At 36.1% G+C, this 19436-nt stretch overlaps 1 protein-coding gene and 1 long non-coding RNA gene across 2 annotated transcripts; one reads left to right on the top strand and one right to left on the bottom strand.

Moving 5' to 3' along the window:
* Positions 1-1046: 1046 nt before the first annotated feature.
* On the bottom strand, positions 1047-6787 carry LOC129891160 (replication protein A 32 kDa subunit A-like). Its single transcript, XM_055966429.1, has 10 exons — positions 6538-6787; positions 6346-6456; positions 5641-5738; positions 5009-5050; positions 4854-4931; positions 3384-3462; positions 3194-3277; positions 3010-3089; positions 1638-1706; positions 1047-1516 (listed from the first exon to the last, which is right to left on the bottom strand). The coding sequence occupies exons 1-10, from the start codon at positions 6631-6633 to the stop codon at positions 1435-1437; spliced, it is 819 nt and encodes a 272-aa protein (XP_055822404.1). The 5' UTR covers positions 6634-6787; the 3' UTR covers positions 1047-1434.
* Positions 6788-7136: 349 nt separating this feature from the next.
* LOC129891161 (uncharacterized) lies at positions 7137-10345 on the top strand. Its single transcript, XR_008767118.1, has 2 exons — positions 7137-7227; positions 10044-10345. It is a non-coding gene; the product is annotated as an uncharacterized LOC129891161 (long non-coding RNA).
* The last annotated feature ends 9091 nt before the right edge of the window (positions 10346-19436 follow it).

The raw sequence follows: 19436 nt of genomic DNA on the forward strand, positions 1-19436 counted from the left end.
ATGATGGATTTTTTATGTAGTAAGAACAATTCTTGCATATTTGAATTACCAAAGATTTTAATGAGCTATTCTACCGAATGTGATGTTTTGAATTCTCAAGCTATATACTGTGACTATATACCAAATGGGCATTGAGGTAAGATTCGGTAAGAAAATCCTAGTAGCAACCTCTTGTCTCATTAACTATGTACCAACATAGGAGCTCTTGTAGGCTTAGGCTAATGGATCCACTAATAGCCCTTAAAGTTAAAGTTAAAGAAATGAATAAAGTTGACGTCGCATAGTCTTAAATGTCGGTTATGGTCATTTTTCTACAAAATAAATGTTTTAAAGGATATCTGTATGATTGATTATGTATGCATTGCATTATGTTTCATATTACATAAATGTTTTAATGTTTCATCAATGTTCATGCATGCTTACATACTTAGTACATTCAAAGTACTAACGCATACTCTTTTGCCTTTCCTTTTTCCTTCACTATCTGTTTCCCCTTATGTTTTCTCCTTTTTCCATTGTTATAAATTGATCAGTGTTGTACAACTAAACACACACTGAATTCTGCCATCTCTCTCGATTTCTTACTATTTCTCCTTTTTATTAAATTGCTAAGTTAGTTTATTTTATAAAAAAAATTTGCATTCCCCTTTTTCCTCCACTATCTGTTTCCCCTTATGTTTTCTCCTTTTTCCATTGCTATAAATTGATCAATGTTGTACAACTGAACACACACTGAATTCTGCCATCTCTCTCAATTTCTTACTATTGCTCCTTTTTATTAAATTGCTAAGTTAGTTTATTTTATAAAAAAAATTATATTATTTTGTTATTCTTGTAACTAAAAAAGTAGTTTTATAAATAAAATAGAGTATATACATATAATAATATTAATTAAAATGTTAAATAGCAGTCTTTGAAATTTTTCCTTTTTGTAATCCCCTCTTCCATTTCTTATTCCCTGCCCCAAACTAAAGAAAAAAAAAGAAAAGAAGCCGCTGTGTATTTGGTGGCTTTGTGAAAGAGGGTTCTAAGGAGGGGTAGGTCAGTTGACCAATGCTCTCAACAAAAAAGACATGGTTATAGTTCGACCAATATAGGAAAGAAGAAAACATTGAGCACACAAAGTGACTCTAACTGGGTTGTTCCACTACTTGGTCTGCCTAAAGCATCATTCCGTTGGAGATAATTGCAGGGCTAAAGACCTGCTCATCTCTATCCATGGATAATTCTTTACACCAAAACAGGAGTGGCAACAGATTCAGGACTCATGAAAATAAAAATAAACAAACTTCTCGCAGGAGGTTTGTCCATAAATCGACTCCAATTCAAAGCTAGACTGCGATTACAGAAATCAGCTCCTAAAACTTGATATATTTGATGAGTTCAAGCTAACGATGATCTTTCCTCTGATTCCCTGAGCAAGTAAGCAAAGCTTTAAGCACTTGTCGACTTGTAGTGACATTCATCGATAGTAGAGTAAACCAGCCCTTCCGATTCAAGAGATTCTATTGCTTCCCTATCAAGAGTCAAAAATGATCTAGGTTATAAAGTAGGTAACTGTCACAATCCTGCATGCAATGAAAATGAGGAACAAAATTGTCCTTTTATCTTTCTGTCTGATAGATAAAGAGATATACTTGATTTTCTCCAAAGGAACTCTAAGTTGTTGAGCAATTTCATTCCGGTGTATCCCTTTCTCCTGCGCACTGAACATGGAAAGCTTGTCAGTTTTGCTATCTAGAGTTAAGGAACATGATCAACTCAAACAAAGATGAATGCAGCATCTACAAAAGGTGTCTTTTACAATATTACAGGATGGTATTAAGAAGCAGTCGAGTGCAACATGTAGCAAAATTGCTCGGCAGCCAACTATGCACTCTACAAAATGGAAAACTAGGGCGGCTATGTTTTAAAAACTAGGAAATGATACCAATCTTGATTTCCAAAAGAAGCATGGAGACCTTGCTCCTTTTGCTAGTTTGATGTAAGATTAGCCATATTTCAATGTGTTGCTCTGTTAAGGGCATAACTATTGCAACTGCCTCCACTAATCAATACTACCTACTACAAATAGAGGACATTGTTTCTATTTTGATATCCATACCGAAACACAATTCCCGTCAACCTTAAATATTAAATGCTACAAATATGCATAACCAATTACACTCAAATTATTCCAATGATTGTTTTCATCATAGAACATTTTCCAGATAATAGTTTTGGGGGAACGTTATGTGTTTATTAAATGTATACTAAGTCTTTTTTAGTAAATATTTGGTTTAAAGAAGTGGCAGTAATGTCAAATCAAATGTCTTCAGCACGTTAAGTCAATAATTTCCAGAAGTTGAAATTTATAGGTCACATTAGTCTCAAAGCTGCTGACCTCTCAGAGCATTCTGTCTTCATTGCAAAATTAAGATAAATCATGTTGTTTTCACTGTCTGCTCGAGAGGATTTGGGCTGTGTGAATGTGCCAGTGTATGCATACATATGAATGTGTGAGTGAATGAATGACAAGTGTAAATTTCTAGTTTCACAAGTTGATCATAGTAAAGAAGTTAAACTCAGGTGAACCCTATATTCTTGTGGATACCAAATTTACTTGGAGTGCTTGAAAAGCCAATTAGATACTGTTTAACCCTAAGAAATAAGTGTGACCCAATATAATGTTACTCCCTTCTTTTGTATGCTTTCGAAGAACAAAATGAGAAACAATAAATTATTTACAACTAAAATCACAAAGAATCATGGATTTCAAACGCGTTCATTTTAAGACAATCTTAATTTAAGATGAATAGGGCATCAATTAAGTTGAGATAAACCAAAACCAAATATATCTTCAAGTTAAATAGTCAGGTTAGTTTGAACTCTAGAAAACTAGACCGTTATTGGGAAAGCATACCACTTGTGATCCATGACATTTTCTCTTCTGAAATAGTCTATCAACCAAAGAGGAGCTATGAACACCACGAATCAGTGTTATGATTTACAGCATAGTAAACAACTTACAGTGAGGACGGCTGTTCCAAATAATCTATTACAATCTTTTCTATGCCCTTGAGTCCATCAATGCTCAAATTTCCAGAGAACTGAAATAAATAATGATTGAAGCAGATAGGCAAACAAAATCATCAGTGTGATGAATAGTAGAATGGCAATCTGGAGTCATCATTTACTGTAGGTCAATACTAACTTGATTGGAGTTGTATCCACTTGAAGGGACACTAACTGCTGCAAGCACATCAGTTTGGCTGGGAGTGGAGACAGAGAGACCACTCTGTATTCATATGGATAAAAGTATAGAAGTCATTCTACAATTGGTGTTATTGAGAATAAAAAAGGATGCTGCATATAAAACTGTGTTTTTAAAGCTAGATTTATACCTGTGGCTTCCTATTGCAGTGATGGACGTAGATACATTCAAGGAAGTGGGTAGCAACCTCATTATAATCAGTTATAGGTCTGAAACATCATCAAAGACCAAAATAGAGTGTTTATTGATAATCTTATAAAAAATTCACTATATAAAATGACGTTAAGTTCTTTTTGGCTGTGTTTGCCAGGATAAGCCTTTGCTAAGGACTAGCAAAGAAGAGATTTGGGGCAAATTTTTTCACTTATAATCATATTTTGGAGGAAAATAAAAGGTAAAGAAACCAACTTCTTTTCACATTGGTAGCACAAGCAGCACAAACCCCCGAGATAAAATCTTACATTAGAAAGGTCCGGAGGTGCTATGTATATTATTAAAACCCAGGGAGGCCAAGTGAAAACTGGGGGAACCACAGGGGGGGAATGGAATCTTACCCTTTATCAACAAGTGATTCTAGGGTTCCATGGGTAGTATAAACTTTCCAAATTACTAGTAATCAGCCAACCAAAAAAATTAGTTAACACTGATCTGTGGACTTATAAAACATGTAGCAAAGTTCAACCACAAACCACCCAATGACACTTTCAGCAACTAAATATATGAAGAAAGGAAAAACAAAGAATCCATACATAGGAATGAAAGTTAGATTGATAGATTTGGAAATCAATGTCCGTTAAACACATAATCTGGAAAGACACTCGGGGGACATTGTTAACACAAACAAAGAGTGCACAAGTCCAAAAAGAATTGCTTATATAAATAAACACTAAGCTGTCATGATTCAAATCCAAATCATGTCCCCGGCGTCTAATAATAAATTGTTTGTCTTCTAGCATTCTATCGTCTCTAGGCAAAAACAAAAGTTGGGAACACAAACTTCAACAGTGTACAACAACAAGAGGTGGCCAAACTGATAAATTATGAGTCAGTCTTAAATGTTTAAGAAAGCTACCTGGAAAACAGATATTACATACTTGAAATGTCAAATCATTCCAATTGAGTAAACAGCTACAGTGGAAATATCTATGATTCTCAGTAAACACACTTGATGAATTACTCTTTTGGCCATTTAAGTTGAAATCAAGTAATGCTAACATCTCTGCAGGAAAAAGGCAAAGGTTGTTCCCCACCAAGAAAACACAAACAACTGAACAAAGAGATCATCCTTGCCATCAATACTAAGAAGTGGAAGATGGTTAGCACAAGATCAGGAATTAGCTTTTCCCTGACTCATTGGAGAAAAATCAAGGGTGTGAATGTTCCGGCGAAAAAGCAGTTTCATTCATTGAAGACACTCTGAGGTCATAATCTTGACCAACTCTTGAGAAGAAAAAGTTATTATCCTTTAGAAAATTAATGAAGAGCTGCAACATAGTTGAAATAAAAATAAGGACAATTTGGCCATAGACTAGTTAAGATCATACAAGTATAAAGCATTTATTAGAATAGAACAAAAAATAGAAGCATACACTTTACAAACCTGATAGCAAAGACCACTAGTTGTGTTTTACCCTGAAAACCTTTCAAGTGTCCATGGACTCGGACATACATTCCATCCCTGCAAAATGTGGATTTAGAAAGGTAAAGAGCATACATATCATTGGCTCCCAAATGATTGATAGAGACGTGACTTACGATACTTCCTCCACTTCCTTGGTATCCACAGCATCATTCACCCTGCGAAAGGGATAGAAAGACACAACTTTAGTGCATACTGAGCTAGAGAGGTGCAAATTAGGCAGACGGCCTTAAGCCAACTTAAAAACAGAAATATTAAACCTAGAGCCATCAAGGTAAATAATGCCAAGCTTCAAGTAGTGCATTGAGCTCCGTACTTTTGTTAAGTTTGGTCAATCGTATGGTATTTCATTAGATGAAAATAATACAATATAAATTTATCTTAATTTTACATGTACTTTTAAGGTTTTTTTTCTTGAGAAGACACCTTTATTTATATGTACTGAAAGCAGTAATAGGGGTAAAACCACCCAAACTAATTGATAGGAAAAAATGACTAGTAATGCAGTACGTCCCTGTATAGCAATCTTAAATGCTTCAATTGTTTAGGAACTACAAGAAATCTAAGTGCTCTTGCAGCAATAGATTCCCTTAGGATGAGCATTGTGTGCCCCCTAACAGCATGAAGATACCTACATGCATTTTTATCCATCTTTATATAAAGGTTATGAATATAATAATCAACTTGGAATATAAATATATATTGATATAATGTAATGTAAAGAAAAAGAAAAGGCAAGAAAATTTACCATCTAGTGCATTCAATGCGACCAGTGCCATCATCAATTGTAAACGCCGCATCTGTCACTCTCTCGGATTTTTTAAATGCCATCCCGACCAATCTCACCTAAACCAAGAATTGGGTTAAGTTTCCTGCAAATTCAAAGATAAACCCAAAACTATCTTTTTTTCTAGTGGAAGGAATAAATTTACATAGTTACACATCAGAGAAAATGGCACCTTAGTACACAGCACTAGTGAAACACTAGCTTAACCATTAGATCTAGAGTTCATTGGAAAATCAAAACCTTGACCCAGAAAAAACAAATGAAGTGAAAGTTCACAATTGTAACACAAAACCAAATAAAATCTTGACCCACAAAAATACTTAAAAGTAAGTGAAATTTTTCACAGAATACCCAAACTTCGTCAAAGGGACTGAATAACCAAACAAAATACTGACCCCTTACAAGTTCTAAACTAAAAAATCAAGTAATCCAAAACATTACCCCATGCCCATTTTTATATGACACTATTAACTGTATGAACTATCAAACTGTTTTTCCTTGTTTACAAACACTTGCTGAATTATTGCAATCGCAAACAATTAACATTCGAAACACTTGTATGTAGTTCCCAAAGTACGTTAATTCTAACTTTAAAATGTGACGGATACTCCTTGTGCACCTAATCCAGTGATTCCTTTGAGAACGAACGGAGTAGAGAATTCTTACATTGTTCAAATCGACACCATCAATAACAAAGTTAGATTTCTCATCACTTGATTGAACTGCTTGGCTTATCTGTTTCACTGTTAGCGGAAGCAGAGGTGGGTTATCACGACTCTGCAAAGTCAACAAACAAAATGAAGACTCACCCACATAAAATTTTGTATACATAAGAGCAAAAGGTGATAAGATTTTCACCTTAGCGGAAGTGCGTGAAGGATCGGCGCCTTGAGTGGATTGAGAAGACATAAAACCTCCACCAGAGAATGAATCCAATTGACTGGTTCCAAACATTTTTTTGATTCTTTCTTTGATCACAAAGGGAGATGTTATGGATTATAGATTAAATTTGGGTGTTTTAACTGAAAGTTCATAGGGGATACCATTCACATTCTATATGTAACCCTATTAAATGTTCCCGCCATTTTCATCTACTTTTCCCGCCAATAAACCTAAGGGTGCACGCCTAGCAAATATTGATGAACCCATGGACAATCACATGAAAAAGAAAAAGTGTTTTTAAAAAAAAAAATTAAAATAAATAAAAGGTGGGCATAGCCCGTGTATTAAACAAAAAACAACAAAACATGACTCGGGTCCAAAATTGACCCAGATCCTACTACGAAAAACAAAAATGAAAACTAAATTAAAATAAAAGAAAATAAAAAGCAAAAGGGCGGAATCCTCTAAAAGAGTTGATCTCGTCTTTTTCAACAATCTCTGATTTGACCAACGCTATGGTCTTGCTAGTACCTTGCGTAATCGAAGAAAGGAGAGAAGTTTGTGTGATATCTACTTAGACGTTTAAACTCTCACAAATGCTATAGATTCAGCACAAATTAAGACTTACTTCAGCTTCAACCTGCTTCGATTGATACCAGATCAAAGGTAAGACCAAACTCTTGAAAACTTTGATGCTCCTTTCGAAAGTCAACCTAACATTTCAAGCTTTTTATAGATTAAGTTCAGTAGAGCTAATACAACTGTATCAACCCCTGAATTTGAAAGGCATTACTCTTTATTAGAAGCAAAATTAGTACCAACTTTCACAGAACTACATTTACATTCTTTAGATATGAATTCGAGTACATTTTTCTGTGAAATTCCTTCTTGATTGTTTCTGTATGCCTTCAGATTTGTTAGGTTATTCTTGTAAATCACTAGCTCTTTCTTATTGGATTCTCCTCATGTAATTGAAAATTTCTGTTTTGAACCTTCCTTGTTCGAATATTAGGTGTGCTGTCTCTATCTAACTGTAGTATGACTTTTGCCTGTTGTGGTAACTCCTAAATAGAGTTAAAATATATCTGATCCTTACCTGCAAAACTGAACAAATAATTAGCTAAAAAAACAACAAGTTTATTCCCTTCTCTATAAGTGTGCTCAACCACAACTATTCCCTTCTCCATAACTCTTTTAATGGCTCCAACCTCCATTGCAATTGTCTAAGGTATTTCTTAAATACCATCTAGCACCTTCTTTATAGTCAAAGAACCAGTTTCCATCACAAGAGCCATAAGATTATGTTCTACACAATAGAAAAGCCCATTACTGAAAGATTTGATTTCAACTTTCAAAGCTGTGCAAAGAGAGATACTTTTAACTTCAGCATGTATCTAATTTTCTTGGTGATTCCTCACACAGAAATCCATAGAACTAGCCCCTGAAAAATAGGTCCATTAGAGTCATCAGAATTGCATTTAAATCCACCTTCTTCAGGTCATCTCCACCTTATAACTCTATTAGACAATGTAGGAATATAAGCCTCTAAAAATGGACAATTAGAGGTCATGATTTTGGTACCTCCACCAACCATGGATATACTACTTTGGTCATCAAAAAAATATTGTTATTTATTTCAATTTTCATAAAATACCTCGACATTTTGCCTCTATATTTGAGGGCACTCCTTCTCTTTCATATTTGCCAAATTATTAATTTAGATTTATATCAAAAAGAAAAAGTGTTTACTACTTGCATTACACATTTTATTTTATTTTTTCAAATTAATTATATTTTGAGTGGGGGGAGGGGGTTTCATTTTATTTGTGATTCAGTTCTTACACTGAAACTTGATTAATTCAGATTTATATCAAATCGGGATCACTTGGGGTTAATGTTCCTATCAAGGATTTTTTTCATATTCAAAATTCAAAACAAAAACTTCTGGTTAAGAAAATAGAAGCCTCATCCATCCAATACACTACATTATTTGATGGTGAAACTTGGTATGTTTGTTGAATTTTTTTTTATTGATATCTTTATTTATTAATAGAAAAGGGGCCAAAAATATACTTATACTTTCGTTTATTAGCTAAGTTTGACACTAGTTGTACTATATTGCTAATATGCTCATGATGTTATCAAAATGCAAAATTGCCCCTAATTTGAATGTAATCTCTCCAATCAACCCCCCAAAATCTATTTTTCCTAAATAACTCACTCCTCTTTTTTAACTCGACTCAACCAACTAAACTAAATAACTCGTATCATATTAAATCCAAATAATAAAGTAAAAATTTCTTTTAGGAAAAATTAGACAATATTTTACTGAATCAAAAGTGTTTACCCAAAATAACTTAATTATTAATTATTACTATAAATGGTCATTCATCCACTTTAGTTTGCAAGTGAAGTGCACGTAGTTTTCTTTTCTTCTTCTCATGGTGCACTCCCGATAGCCATCCAATAGACGCCCAAGACTTTTTTTTTATGTTAACACTAAGGGCCTATTTATCCATGTGAAATGAAATCATGATATGAAATCATATGAGATGAAGTTAAAGTTTTATTTAAATATACAGTTCATATTTTTAAGTTGTATTTTTTGCTCATAAGTATAAAAAAACTCATACGTTGTGAAAACTGAAAACTATCAAAAGTGCTTCAATTTTTATACAATGTTATATCAAATAAATAAAAGTTTGTAACAAAATTATAATACACTATCACAGAGTTATTCTAAAAAATTACAACATTTATTGATCGAGCTTATCAGATCCAAGTTTGTTGCAGTGGTATTAGTTCTTCCCTAGAAAGTTGATCTCTAAGAGTTGTATATATCACATCGTTAGAGTCAAAGATGATAGTGTTGAATCTCCTATTCCCGAGTTAGTCCCAATTGTAAATAACTTTCCTGAAGTGTTTCCTGAAGATATGCCCGGAGTCCCTCCTGATAGGGAGATTGACTTTGGGATTGATGTCCTTCCTGATACGCAACCTATCTTTATTCTGCCATATAGAATGGATCCTGCTGAGTTGAAAGAATTAAAAGAACAACTGAAAGATCTTCTAGATAAGGGGTTCATTAGGAGGGAGGGTTAAACTTCTTAAGTTCCAAAATGATGGACGTTGATTGATTGTGGATCCGATGCTAGTGATACTTTCTTTACTCTAACAAGGTATTGGACGGGTGTGGCAACGACACCGTTTTATTGTACATCATCGGCTTATAGGTGATGGTTGTCAGTTAGAGAAACTCCTAATTAGGATATGATCTTGTATGATAGGATTGTTAGATTGAGATTGTAGATGATTGAGTCGATTTGAGAAACATTTGCTAAATTATAATTTTTTGCATATCCTTTGAGTTTATTGATGAGCTTGAGGTAAGTATTTGTTGACTGTTTCCCCTTTCTATCATTTTACATACTCGTACATTTCATGTAGTGATGCCATTTGGCCCGCATCATTTTATGATGCAGATACAGGTGTTAGATATCCCCAACAGGCACATCATTGATGATTACTTCTACTCTCAGATTTGGTGAGTCCTCCTTGCATCCGGAGGCACTCTAGATCAGTCATATTTTCTTTGAAGTATTTCTTTTTGGGTATCCATGGACTTATCATTGGCACTTTCTGAATAGTATTAGAGGTTTCATAGACAGATAGATGATAGTGTCGATTAATGTTTTGGTTTTCAAAACTATTCTTATGATATGGAGTTGATTTGAGGTTTGTTTAAATACATTATTCTCCTTGAAATGTTGATTTGGTTAGCCCACTTGAATGTCTTTTAAATTTATTTTGAGTCTTCCGCTGAGTGATTGAATGTGTGATCGGACCAAGTGATTCACTTGGGGACTATCAATGGTTTTTGAGTATCAGCTACGCCTAGGGTACCTTCTCAGGGAATGACAAAGAAGAACCTATGGGGATCTCGCAGACCGTATACCTCATTGCGATGTCAATGTATCAACTACCTCACCACCCAACTCATGGTCAAAGAGTCATGATACTAATGTCTCATTCACTTGCCACCTATCTCGTGGTCAAGGATACAAAAGATGTCACATTTTCTTTCTCAAATGGGTTTCCACAGTTCTCAACTTCCCAACGATCAATAATAGTATTAATGAGGATGAATGCAATCATAATGTCTAATACATAGAAGTAATATTCAATTCAACATATAGCACAAGGTTCAAAGTTTTCAAAACTTAACCTAAGCATGATATTCACCCTCAATAGATAGTAATAGGAAGGAAATACATCAATTAAGTGTTCACCCCTTTCTGAATAATATCCCACTACTTAGGCATGCTCGAAACCTCAACTCAATCCCTCAGACAGGCATTTCTAGTCAAATAACCTTTACACATCTCTACTCAGTCAAGTCATAGATTACACAGTCTCAATCATACATAAAATATCACATAAGGCCTCCACACGGGCTACACAACACATATAAGCCCCCTCACAAGCATCACAATATTAATTATCAGTCCCTAAATATACTACGGCCCCATCCCAATGTCTACAACATAGAATTTGACTAATCGCCCCAACTCAGCCCTAAAAAAGATAGCCAAACCTACTTTGATAGCTGAAACCGCACTCGAACACCTCCATCGGATGATCAACTCTCAAATTCAATGCCCGAAATGACAACCCACTATCACTAATGAAATATACGCATCATAAGGAGTCCAATGACACCCATATTGATAGGTTTCGAAACCAAGGGTAAAACAGTTCAAAAACTGATGAATTTTGAAAAGAGTCAAATATGAAATTTTAGCTCCAAATCAACTTCTAAACGACAATTAGAGTTCACAGGTGAAAAGCCCATAACAATGGTGTATGATTTGAGGTATAAATCACCATTTAAAGGTTTTAATGAAAAACCTCCTAAGCTTGAGTTCAAAACCATGAATTTTAAGGTCAAATCATAAGATAATGGTAGGGAATCGAAGGATTTAGGTTATAAATACTTACCCAAATGAAATTCTTTGAAAATCCACTTAACAAATCGCCCCTCCAAGCTCTTGGAAATCAAAAATGGTGAATGTGCGGATTTTTCCAAAGTTGAACACTACTCAAGTCAAAAATGACCTTCACGATCGTGATCCATTAAGTCTCACGATCAGAAAAGGCACGAAAGAGAACAACACATCGCAATCACAAACCCCCCTTGCGCGATCGCAAAGATAGAATTCTTGACACATTGCGATCGCGTGACCTAAGACCGCAATCGCGATGAACAATGGAGCGCTGCACCAGAAGATCAGAATTTGCAGTTTGCCAAGTATAAAATGCTCTTGGTTGGACCTTAAAAACCATTCGGGGTCCGATAAAAATAAACCAGATATGCTAATATATTGAATTCTACATTTAGGACTTAATGGAACCATCAACTTTTGAATTCAAGGTCTCCTTGACTCAGAATCTGATAAGTTGCAACTAAACTAGTTTTGGCACTTGAATACCCAAAATGCCCTCAAAACCTCTAAAAATTACAATGAAGCCTTTTCTATCGTTAGAATCACCCCCCAAAACCATTGGAATCATCAAAAATTCAATCCGAGTCTTCGAACTCGATTTGTTGACCAAAGTCAAACTAACTCATTTAAAACTTCACTTTTTAACTTAAGACCTCAAATTCATCTATTAAGCCCAAATATTTTTTCGATGACTCTCCTAGACCAATTTTCCCATGCGGAGCTGATGGAACTAACGAAATCCTGTTCTGAGACCCGTAGCTTCATTTGGTATTAAAAATTTGGCATCGCTTTAGTGACCATCGGTTAAATGGCCAGGGCATCGCTTAAGTAAGGCTAGACATCTTAGGGATAGTCGTTTAAGCCATCTCTAATTATTGAGAATTTGGTGTTGAAACGTATGTATTAACATCGTGATTGATATTCTGTTAGCGTGGAGGCAACTTGAGGTTATTAGAAGTTGGAAAGATTCAAATTGGCAGATACAAAGCGCGCATGATAGGCTTTAAGGTAGGCTGCAGTCTCCTATTTGATTGAGTTTTAGTAGATTACGTTTAAGTATAAAATACATGTGGTATAGGTTGGTAATATCTGAGTATTAGGTTTACTTTCTTTTATTCTATTTTCTTGACTCTAATTGAGCCTTAGACTAGCGTAGTCTCAAGAAATTCTTAGTTTAGGCTTGTGGCCTTGATTGTGGTATGGCTTAGTGTGTTTATTCTTATTAGGATTGATATTGGTATCCTTACGCTAGGTTTGAGTCTTAGATGCCTTAGAATGTGTTCTATTGCCCTTGTAGTTAGTGTGGCTTCCCGTAGTACTTGTTTCGAATGGTGTGTATTATGCTAGTTCATGAGACTTTAGTGTCTTATTGTAGCCATGGGTTTGTCTTTGTTATGCTCGATTGTGAATTGGAGTGTCCTATTTGGGGTAAGGCATAGTCATTTGAGTTTTCTCCCCCTACTTGATTGTGATCAACTTCTTGTTTCCTTCTCATTTATGGTTAGCGGTAGGCTTATGATGCTTTATTGAGATGTTGTTATATCGTGGGGACCTAGGCTGTGTTCGAGGAGTAGCTGCATTCCATGTTATTTCCCTCCATCTTGGTAGAGTGGTAGGATTCGTATTGTATTTTTGGTTGTCTGTACCTTGTTTGGATGCTAATAATGGAATGCATCGCATTGGTTGTTCATTCTTATGTATTTTATGGTACGGTACCAGTGCATACATTGGATTTTCACTATGGTTTTCGAGAAAGACTATTTTAAATTGGTTTTAATGAGAGTCGTACCACCTGGATCACTTTGTTAAAACTACTTTTGAGACTTATGAGGTGTCGAGGATGTACTCCTTTCTACTTGGAAACACTTGAGGCATCTAGATATGCTAAGCTTTAACTTGACTAGCTGACACATCATCGACCTTTATTACTTGATTTGGCTATTCCTTTCTCTTGTACCACGAAGGATATAATTTATTGTAAGACCTGTTCTGGCCCAGGAAGTATATACGAACTACTGGCATCCCCTATGGGCCCCTCTAGCCGTAAGTACCATTATATCGGATGAGGGAGCTACATGGGTCCTATTTGGCAGGCTGAGGGTCGGGGTGGTTCTGTACATTTAGTGACAGATGGTTACTGATGGTTATAGATGATACTTTGGTTTTACTACAAACTTGTATTTACATGCATTGCTTATCACTAGTATAATTGATTATTGTTTGGCACCCTTGATTTATAAGAGCCGGTGTTATATTTTTTGTTTCTACCTTTCAGGAGTATGAGTATCCAGTTGGTTATTGTTTGATTATAATTTTGCTTATCTTGTGAATACTTTGGTAGTTGGTTAATCGTATGGCTTCTTCTAACTTCTTGTTGTTACTCCCTATTAGGTAGAGTTGGATTAGTCTTTAGGTTGTTACATGGGTAGTGGTGATCGTCGACATTCTATCCTTATTTAGTTGACTTTTGTAGTACATCTGGTTGCGATTAGGTTATTGGGCTTGCACATTCAGGTACATTTTTCCACTCAGTTTCTTCACTCCGTGTGTCTTATTTCTTTATGGTCATTACCCGTTCTCTTGTTTTATCTCCTATGCAGTTATTTGTGCTATACTTTCCGTATTTGCATGTTGTTTATACTTGTTTTATCTGTAGAGCTTAGTCGGTCTATGCCTACTGAGTATCATTCATTTGGTACTTGTAACACTCCGTATTAATCTAACTTAGATCAGTCTTGAATAGCCTAGAGAAATTAGAGGATGCACTATCGTAGGGATACGAGTTCCATCTACGCCCCACAGAAGGTTTTACGAGTCATAGGGATGACTTGTAGACCCCATTAGGACTTTGTGAAATTTTAGTTGTTAAGGACCCTTCCTACGAGCCCACTCTATGAGCCGTCAAACATGCTACTACCCTTAGGGTCACCGATAGACTCTAAGTGTCATATTCTAATAGCTACTGGAATGTGCACCAGGATCCTGCGAACCGGGTCTACTACCCATAGAAGGGTCTACGACCCATAAAATGGTCCATAGACCCCAACCCTCATGATACCGCACAGATTCTACGAAGAGCTTCCACTAGTCGTCCAAGGGTATACAACCAATAGAAATGATCTGTAGACCCAACCTGCCAAATTCCAAGAAGCCCTAAATTTTGGACCTCAGATCTTAGAGGGGTCTTCTATGGCCTGTAGAAGGTTCTACAGACCGTAGAACGACCCGTAGACTGCCCTAGTATATTTTTAATGAGGGGTAGAATTGTCCGTTTCCACATTTCCCAAACCAAAACCCTGACGTTTTGGGACCAAAATATGTCCCATATCAGTACCCAATGATTTTTTCCTCTCATTAACACTTGAAATATTTCGAGAGCAAGGATTGAAGAGGAGAAAATAGGTTCAATCATTTCAACCAAGTTCTTCGAGTTTCGCTTAGATCTTTGATCTTCTAGGTATGTAAGATAAGCACAACCTTGGACTGAGTCCGTCCTCTGCCCTACATCTTAGTTTAGTTAGTTTCCATCTCGTTTTATTGAGTTAATTATGTAATTTCATTGAGTTCCTTGTATATTTATTGATATTGAGGTTATTCTTACGATTTCAAGTTCTCAAATTTGTCATTCATATTTATATTCACATGAACCCTACTTGAGTAATTGCATTGCTTAATTCCTTGCATTGTTTTGAGTTTAAAGAATGATTTAAATTTCACATCTGAATTGAGGTAGGAGTTTTAAGCATAATATATATCATTTGAGTTGAGGTCTTTTATTCACTAATTTTGAGCATGATCAAATCTAATGAGTTAAAGTTTGTGCATTTATTTTCAGAGTAAGTTGAGAAACCAAAGTTATGTTTTAAATGCATTCACTGAGTAGAGAGTATAACTATTTCAAAGAGAAGTAATGAGTTGAGAAGAGTTGAGTAACATTGAGTAGAGTCCAATGAGACTAATGAGATAATAATTTGAGTATTTTCACTCACTTGAGTTCACGAGCATAAAAATATAATTTGAGAGTATTGAGCACTAATTTGGATAAGAGTTTCAAAAAAATTAAACCCAATAAACTATGTAGCCAGCATAGGATAGGATCGTACCATTGGTTTGGACGACTCCTCACTTCAATCCCTGATACAAACTTTTAGTAGATCCATGAGATGAGTTTGCGTTTCTTATCCTGAAAAGGTATTGGATGACTGTGGCAACGATAATAGTTCATTGTATTATCATGATGCTCATAATGATGATTGTCGATTAGAGAAACTCCCCAAAGAGTAAAATATTATTTTTCATTGAGTTGAATTTTACTTATTTATATTTTGTAAAGCATTTTTATATTCATATATTGCATCATTTATTGAGTTGAGCTATTTCAGTATTGAGTCCATTGAGTATTCTGGAGTAAGTTTTCTTTGAGCTATTTTACATACCGTATGTTTCATGTACTGATGGCATTTAGCGCTGCATCATTTTATAATGTAGATATATGTGATAGAGATCCTCAACTGACGCATTATTGAAGATCACCTTCCATCCAACTTTTAATAAGACCTCTTTGCATTTAGAGGAGCTTTTAATATTAAGTATTTCTTTATTAGTCTTTTGAGGTAAATATGAGCCTGTCCTGGTACCTATTCAGAGTTAGTTAGATGCTTTATCGACTGGACATAGATAGAGTATTGAGTATATTTTCAGTTTCAGATATTATGTTTTAAATCTTTCCTTTATCTATATATTGAGTATTTGAGACAAAATTTGAGAAGTTGCATTTATATTCTTGTATATGCCAATCTGAGTAATATTTTTTGTGAGTTAAGTATTTCTCTTAATAAGTTAGCCTGGCCAAGGGTTCATTTGGGAACCAACAATGGTTTTTGATTCCGGCCACACCTAGGGTGTAGACTCGGGGTGTGACATTACTTATACTATACTTCTGCACCTTGCAGATTATAGTACGAGTTCTTGATGTTGCTTGGATTTGTGCAGAGCAGCTTTTGGACTTCGGATACGGGGAGTAAGCTCCTGGAATTTGAAGTTAACAGTTTGAATCTATTTTTTCTAGGCTAGTCTTTATGTTGTATTCAAAGACAATCTGTGCTTATATTGTATTGTAAAAAGCCTTGTACTCTTATTTTGATTAGATACTCGATTATTAACTGATGTCAGGTCTTAAGGATGGTTCTTCATATTTATTTATGTTCGTTTCTCTTCCTTCTCATTGTTACTGATCTCTTGCCTCTCTTAGTTTATCTTCCGCTTGATAGCCCATTGCTTTTCATTTTGGGCTATGGGTTAGTCTTACCTACGGGTGGGTTGTCTAGGTGCCATCATGACCTAAAAAATTGGGTCGTGAAAAATTAGTATCAGAGCTTTAGTTTGATCGGTATCTTTGGTATTAGAGCTAATGCCTAGTAAAGTTGCAGATCAGTACAGAGATATCTTTAGTCTATCTTTGGGAGGCTATAGAGCATGCCTAGGAATTTTTTTTCTTGACTTTTTATCATGTTATTTTGCTTTGATTAACCTCTAAAAAATACTTCTTTGGGATCCGCTCTCTGTTAGATGGATAGTAAAAGGTATTTAATGGGCGTGGATGGTGCATCTATATATTTTTCCAGAGATTCAGCACTGGACTAGGCTGGAGGGACTTAGTTAGGCATAGACCTTGAGGTCGAGGATGTACTTTAGCAGCCAGAAAGTATGGGGGTAGTCTAGGCTTCGATAGAGTCGTTGGCTACCTTGGCTCCCTGAGGTTCAATGTTAGGAGGCCTTAGACTCTTTAAAGGTATACCACCGACGACAACGGTTGTTGATGCAACAGGTGTTTCTTAGGACAGAGTTGGGTTGACTGGTACCAAACAACGTTCGTCTTTAGTATTTGAGTATGTTTTAGGATTTCTTGAGTAGGCCAGGCTTGACCCCACATTAGTTCCTATGGATCCGAATAAGAATCACGACTTCATCAAGGGTTTATCTTTGTCGCTGCGATTAGTGTCTAATAATTTGATAGTAGTTTGATCTTTCTTTCCCTAGGTTGTTAGCCATGTGAGGGTCGTGGAGAAAGCGTGCCATAAGGTTTAAAGAGGAAGCAACAAGAGGCCTCGCCTTCAGTATAACAGTGGCAGCATCCCACTTTGAGATAGGTATTTGTTCAGTAAGGGTCATTTTCCTTCTCGGCCTATCAAGCCTACAAAAGTAGCATCTCAGGGGGGAGCACTTTGGGCCGTCAGGTGTTGAAGTTTATTATTGTGCAGCTAGGTCCTTTTAGTAGGTTAATCTTGGTGCGATTGCTACGAGTATGGCAAGACAGACTACTTTGTTGGAGGTTATTGTGGGTGCCCTAGTGCAGTTAACTAGGGATGGTCCTGAGTCTGTTTGAGGTAGGCAGGGCAATTCATTGCATTCTTCCCATCGAGGTTTAGTTCATAGGGGTTGCTATGATTGTGAAGAATTTGACCATTGGTTCAGTGAGTGCCCTAGGCGAGAGTTCATTTTCTAGACATTATGGACTTCTTCTATATCCAAGTTAGAGTTGTTGGACTTTGTTGTGTCTGTAGAGATATTGGTAATCGGTTCAGAGAGTGTCTCTTGCATGAAAATAATATATGGTTTATTCAACCAGGTTAGTTTCATGGGTTTATGTCATATTTGGTCAAAGGTAGTGCTCAGAACGTTGCTAGTAGTGCTTCAGATGTTCAGGCTGAGGTCGGTCATGATCTGTCCCATGCTTCTGCAGGTCGGCCGAAGTACGAGACTCCAGGTATCAATTGTATTTGTGTGATTTCATTGTTTTATCCTTCATTGATTTTATTGTGTGTTTTTTGGGTTTCCATACTCATACATGCCTATTTGACCTCTTATTCATCTAATGACTCTTGTGCCAGCCTTATTTGGATTTATGTGTAAATGTTAAGCTTATTTAGTTTATTTGTTTTAGTAGTGGATCAACTAGGTTGGGTTTATATACTTGATAAATATTGTTTGACCAACTCCCCGTGCCTTCATCCTTGGTGGTTTGTTTTGAGCTTATGGATGGGCTAGTTGGTTTCCCTTTTTGCCACCCTCATTGTGTGTTTTACTGTGATGCCGACCCTTGTTAGAGAGGTGGCTAGACTAGCCTTCCCAATTTAGATTTGTTGTACCTATCAGCTTAGAAAGTTGTCTTCCCTGTGTGCAATCCTCTTGGATTAGTAGTTGGGTGGTTGGTGGCTGTTGGAATTGTGTGAAGGGTAGTTGGGCCTTCTGTAGATTGTGGTAGCCTTAGTTGGTTGGTTCCTCCTTTACCTTAGTCGTATTCTCGGTTGCAAATTTGTGATTCACTCATTCGGTTTTTTGGATTCGTCTCTTTTGATGGTTTTGGTCTTGTTTATGTCTAGTTGGAATTTGGAGGCGTGATTCCTTATTCTACCTTGTTACTCCCCGTGCCTTCATCCTTGGTGGTTTGTTTTGAGCTTATGGATGGGCTAGTTGGTTTCCCTTTTTGCCACCCTCGTTGTGTGTTTTACTGTGATGCCGACCCTTGTTAGAGAGGTGGCTAGACTAGCCTTCCCAATTTAGATTTGTTGTACCTATCAGCTTAGAAAGTTGTCTTCCCTGTGTGCAATCCTCTTGGATTAGTAGTTGGGTGGTTGGTGGCTGTTGGAATTGTGTGAAGGGTAGTTGGGCCTTCTGTAGATTGTGGTAGCCTTAGTTGGTTGGTTCCTCCTTTACCTTAGTCGTATTCTCGGTTGCAAATTTGTGATTCACTCATTCGGTTTTTTGGATTCGTCTCTTTTGATGGTTTTGGTCTTGTTTATGTCTAGTTGGAATTTGGAGGCGTGATTCCTTATTCTACCTTGTTACTACAGTAGTTGGTTCTCTGCAGGT

Source organism: Solanum dulcamara, chromosome 6, assembly GCF_947179165.1.
Source record: "Solanum dulcamara chromosome 6, daSolDulc1.2, whole genome shotgun sequence".
Classification (NCBI taxonomy): domain Eukaryota; kingdom Viridiplantae; phylum Streptophyta; class Magnoliopsida; order Solanales; family Solanaceae; genus Solanum; species Solanum dulcamara.

What these genes read in the sequence shown, in the direction of transcription:
- LOC129891160 (XM_055966429.1), bottom strand. Translation starts at nt 6,633, where the DNA reads ATGTTTGGAACCAGTCAATTGGATTCATTCTCTGGTGGAGGTTTTATG. An exon ending in CTTCACGCACTTCCGCTAAG is followed by an intron (nt 6,457 to 6,537) that starts GTGAAAATCTTA and finishes TTGACTTTGCAG; the next exon opens with AGTCGTGATAACCCACCTCT. An exon ending in GTGGATACAACTCCAATCAA is followed by an intron (nt 3,090 to 3,193) that starts GTTAGTATTGAC and finishes TATTTATTTCAG; the next exon opens with TTCTCTGGAAATTTGAGCAT.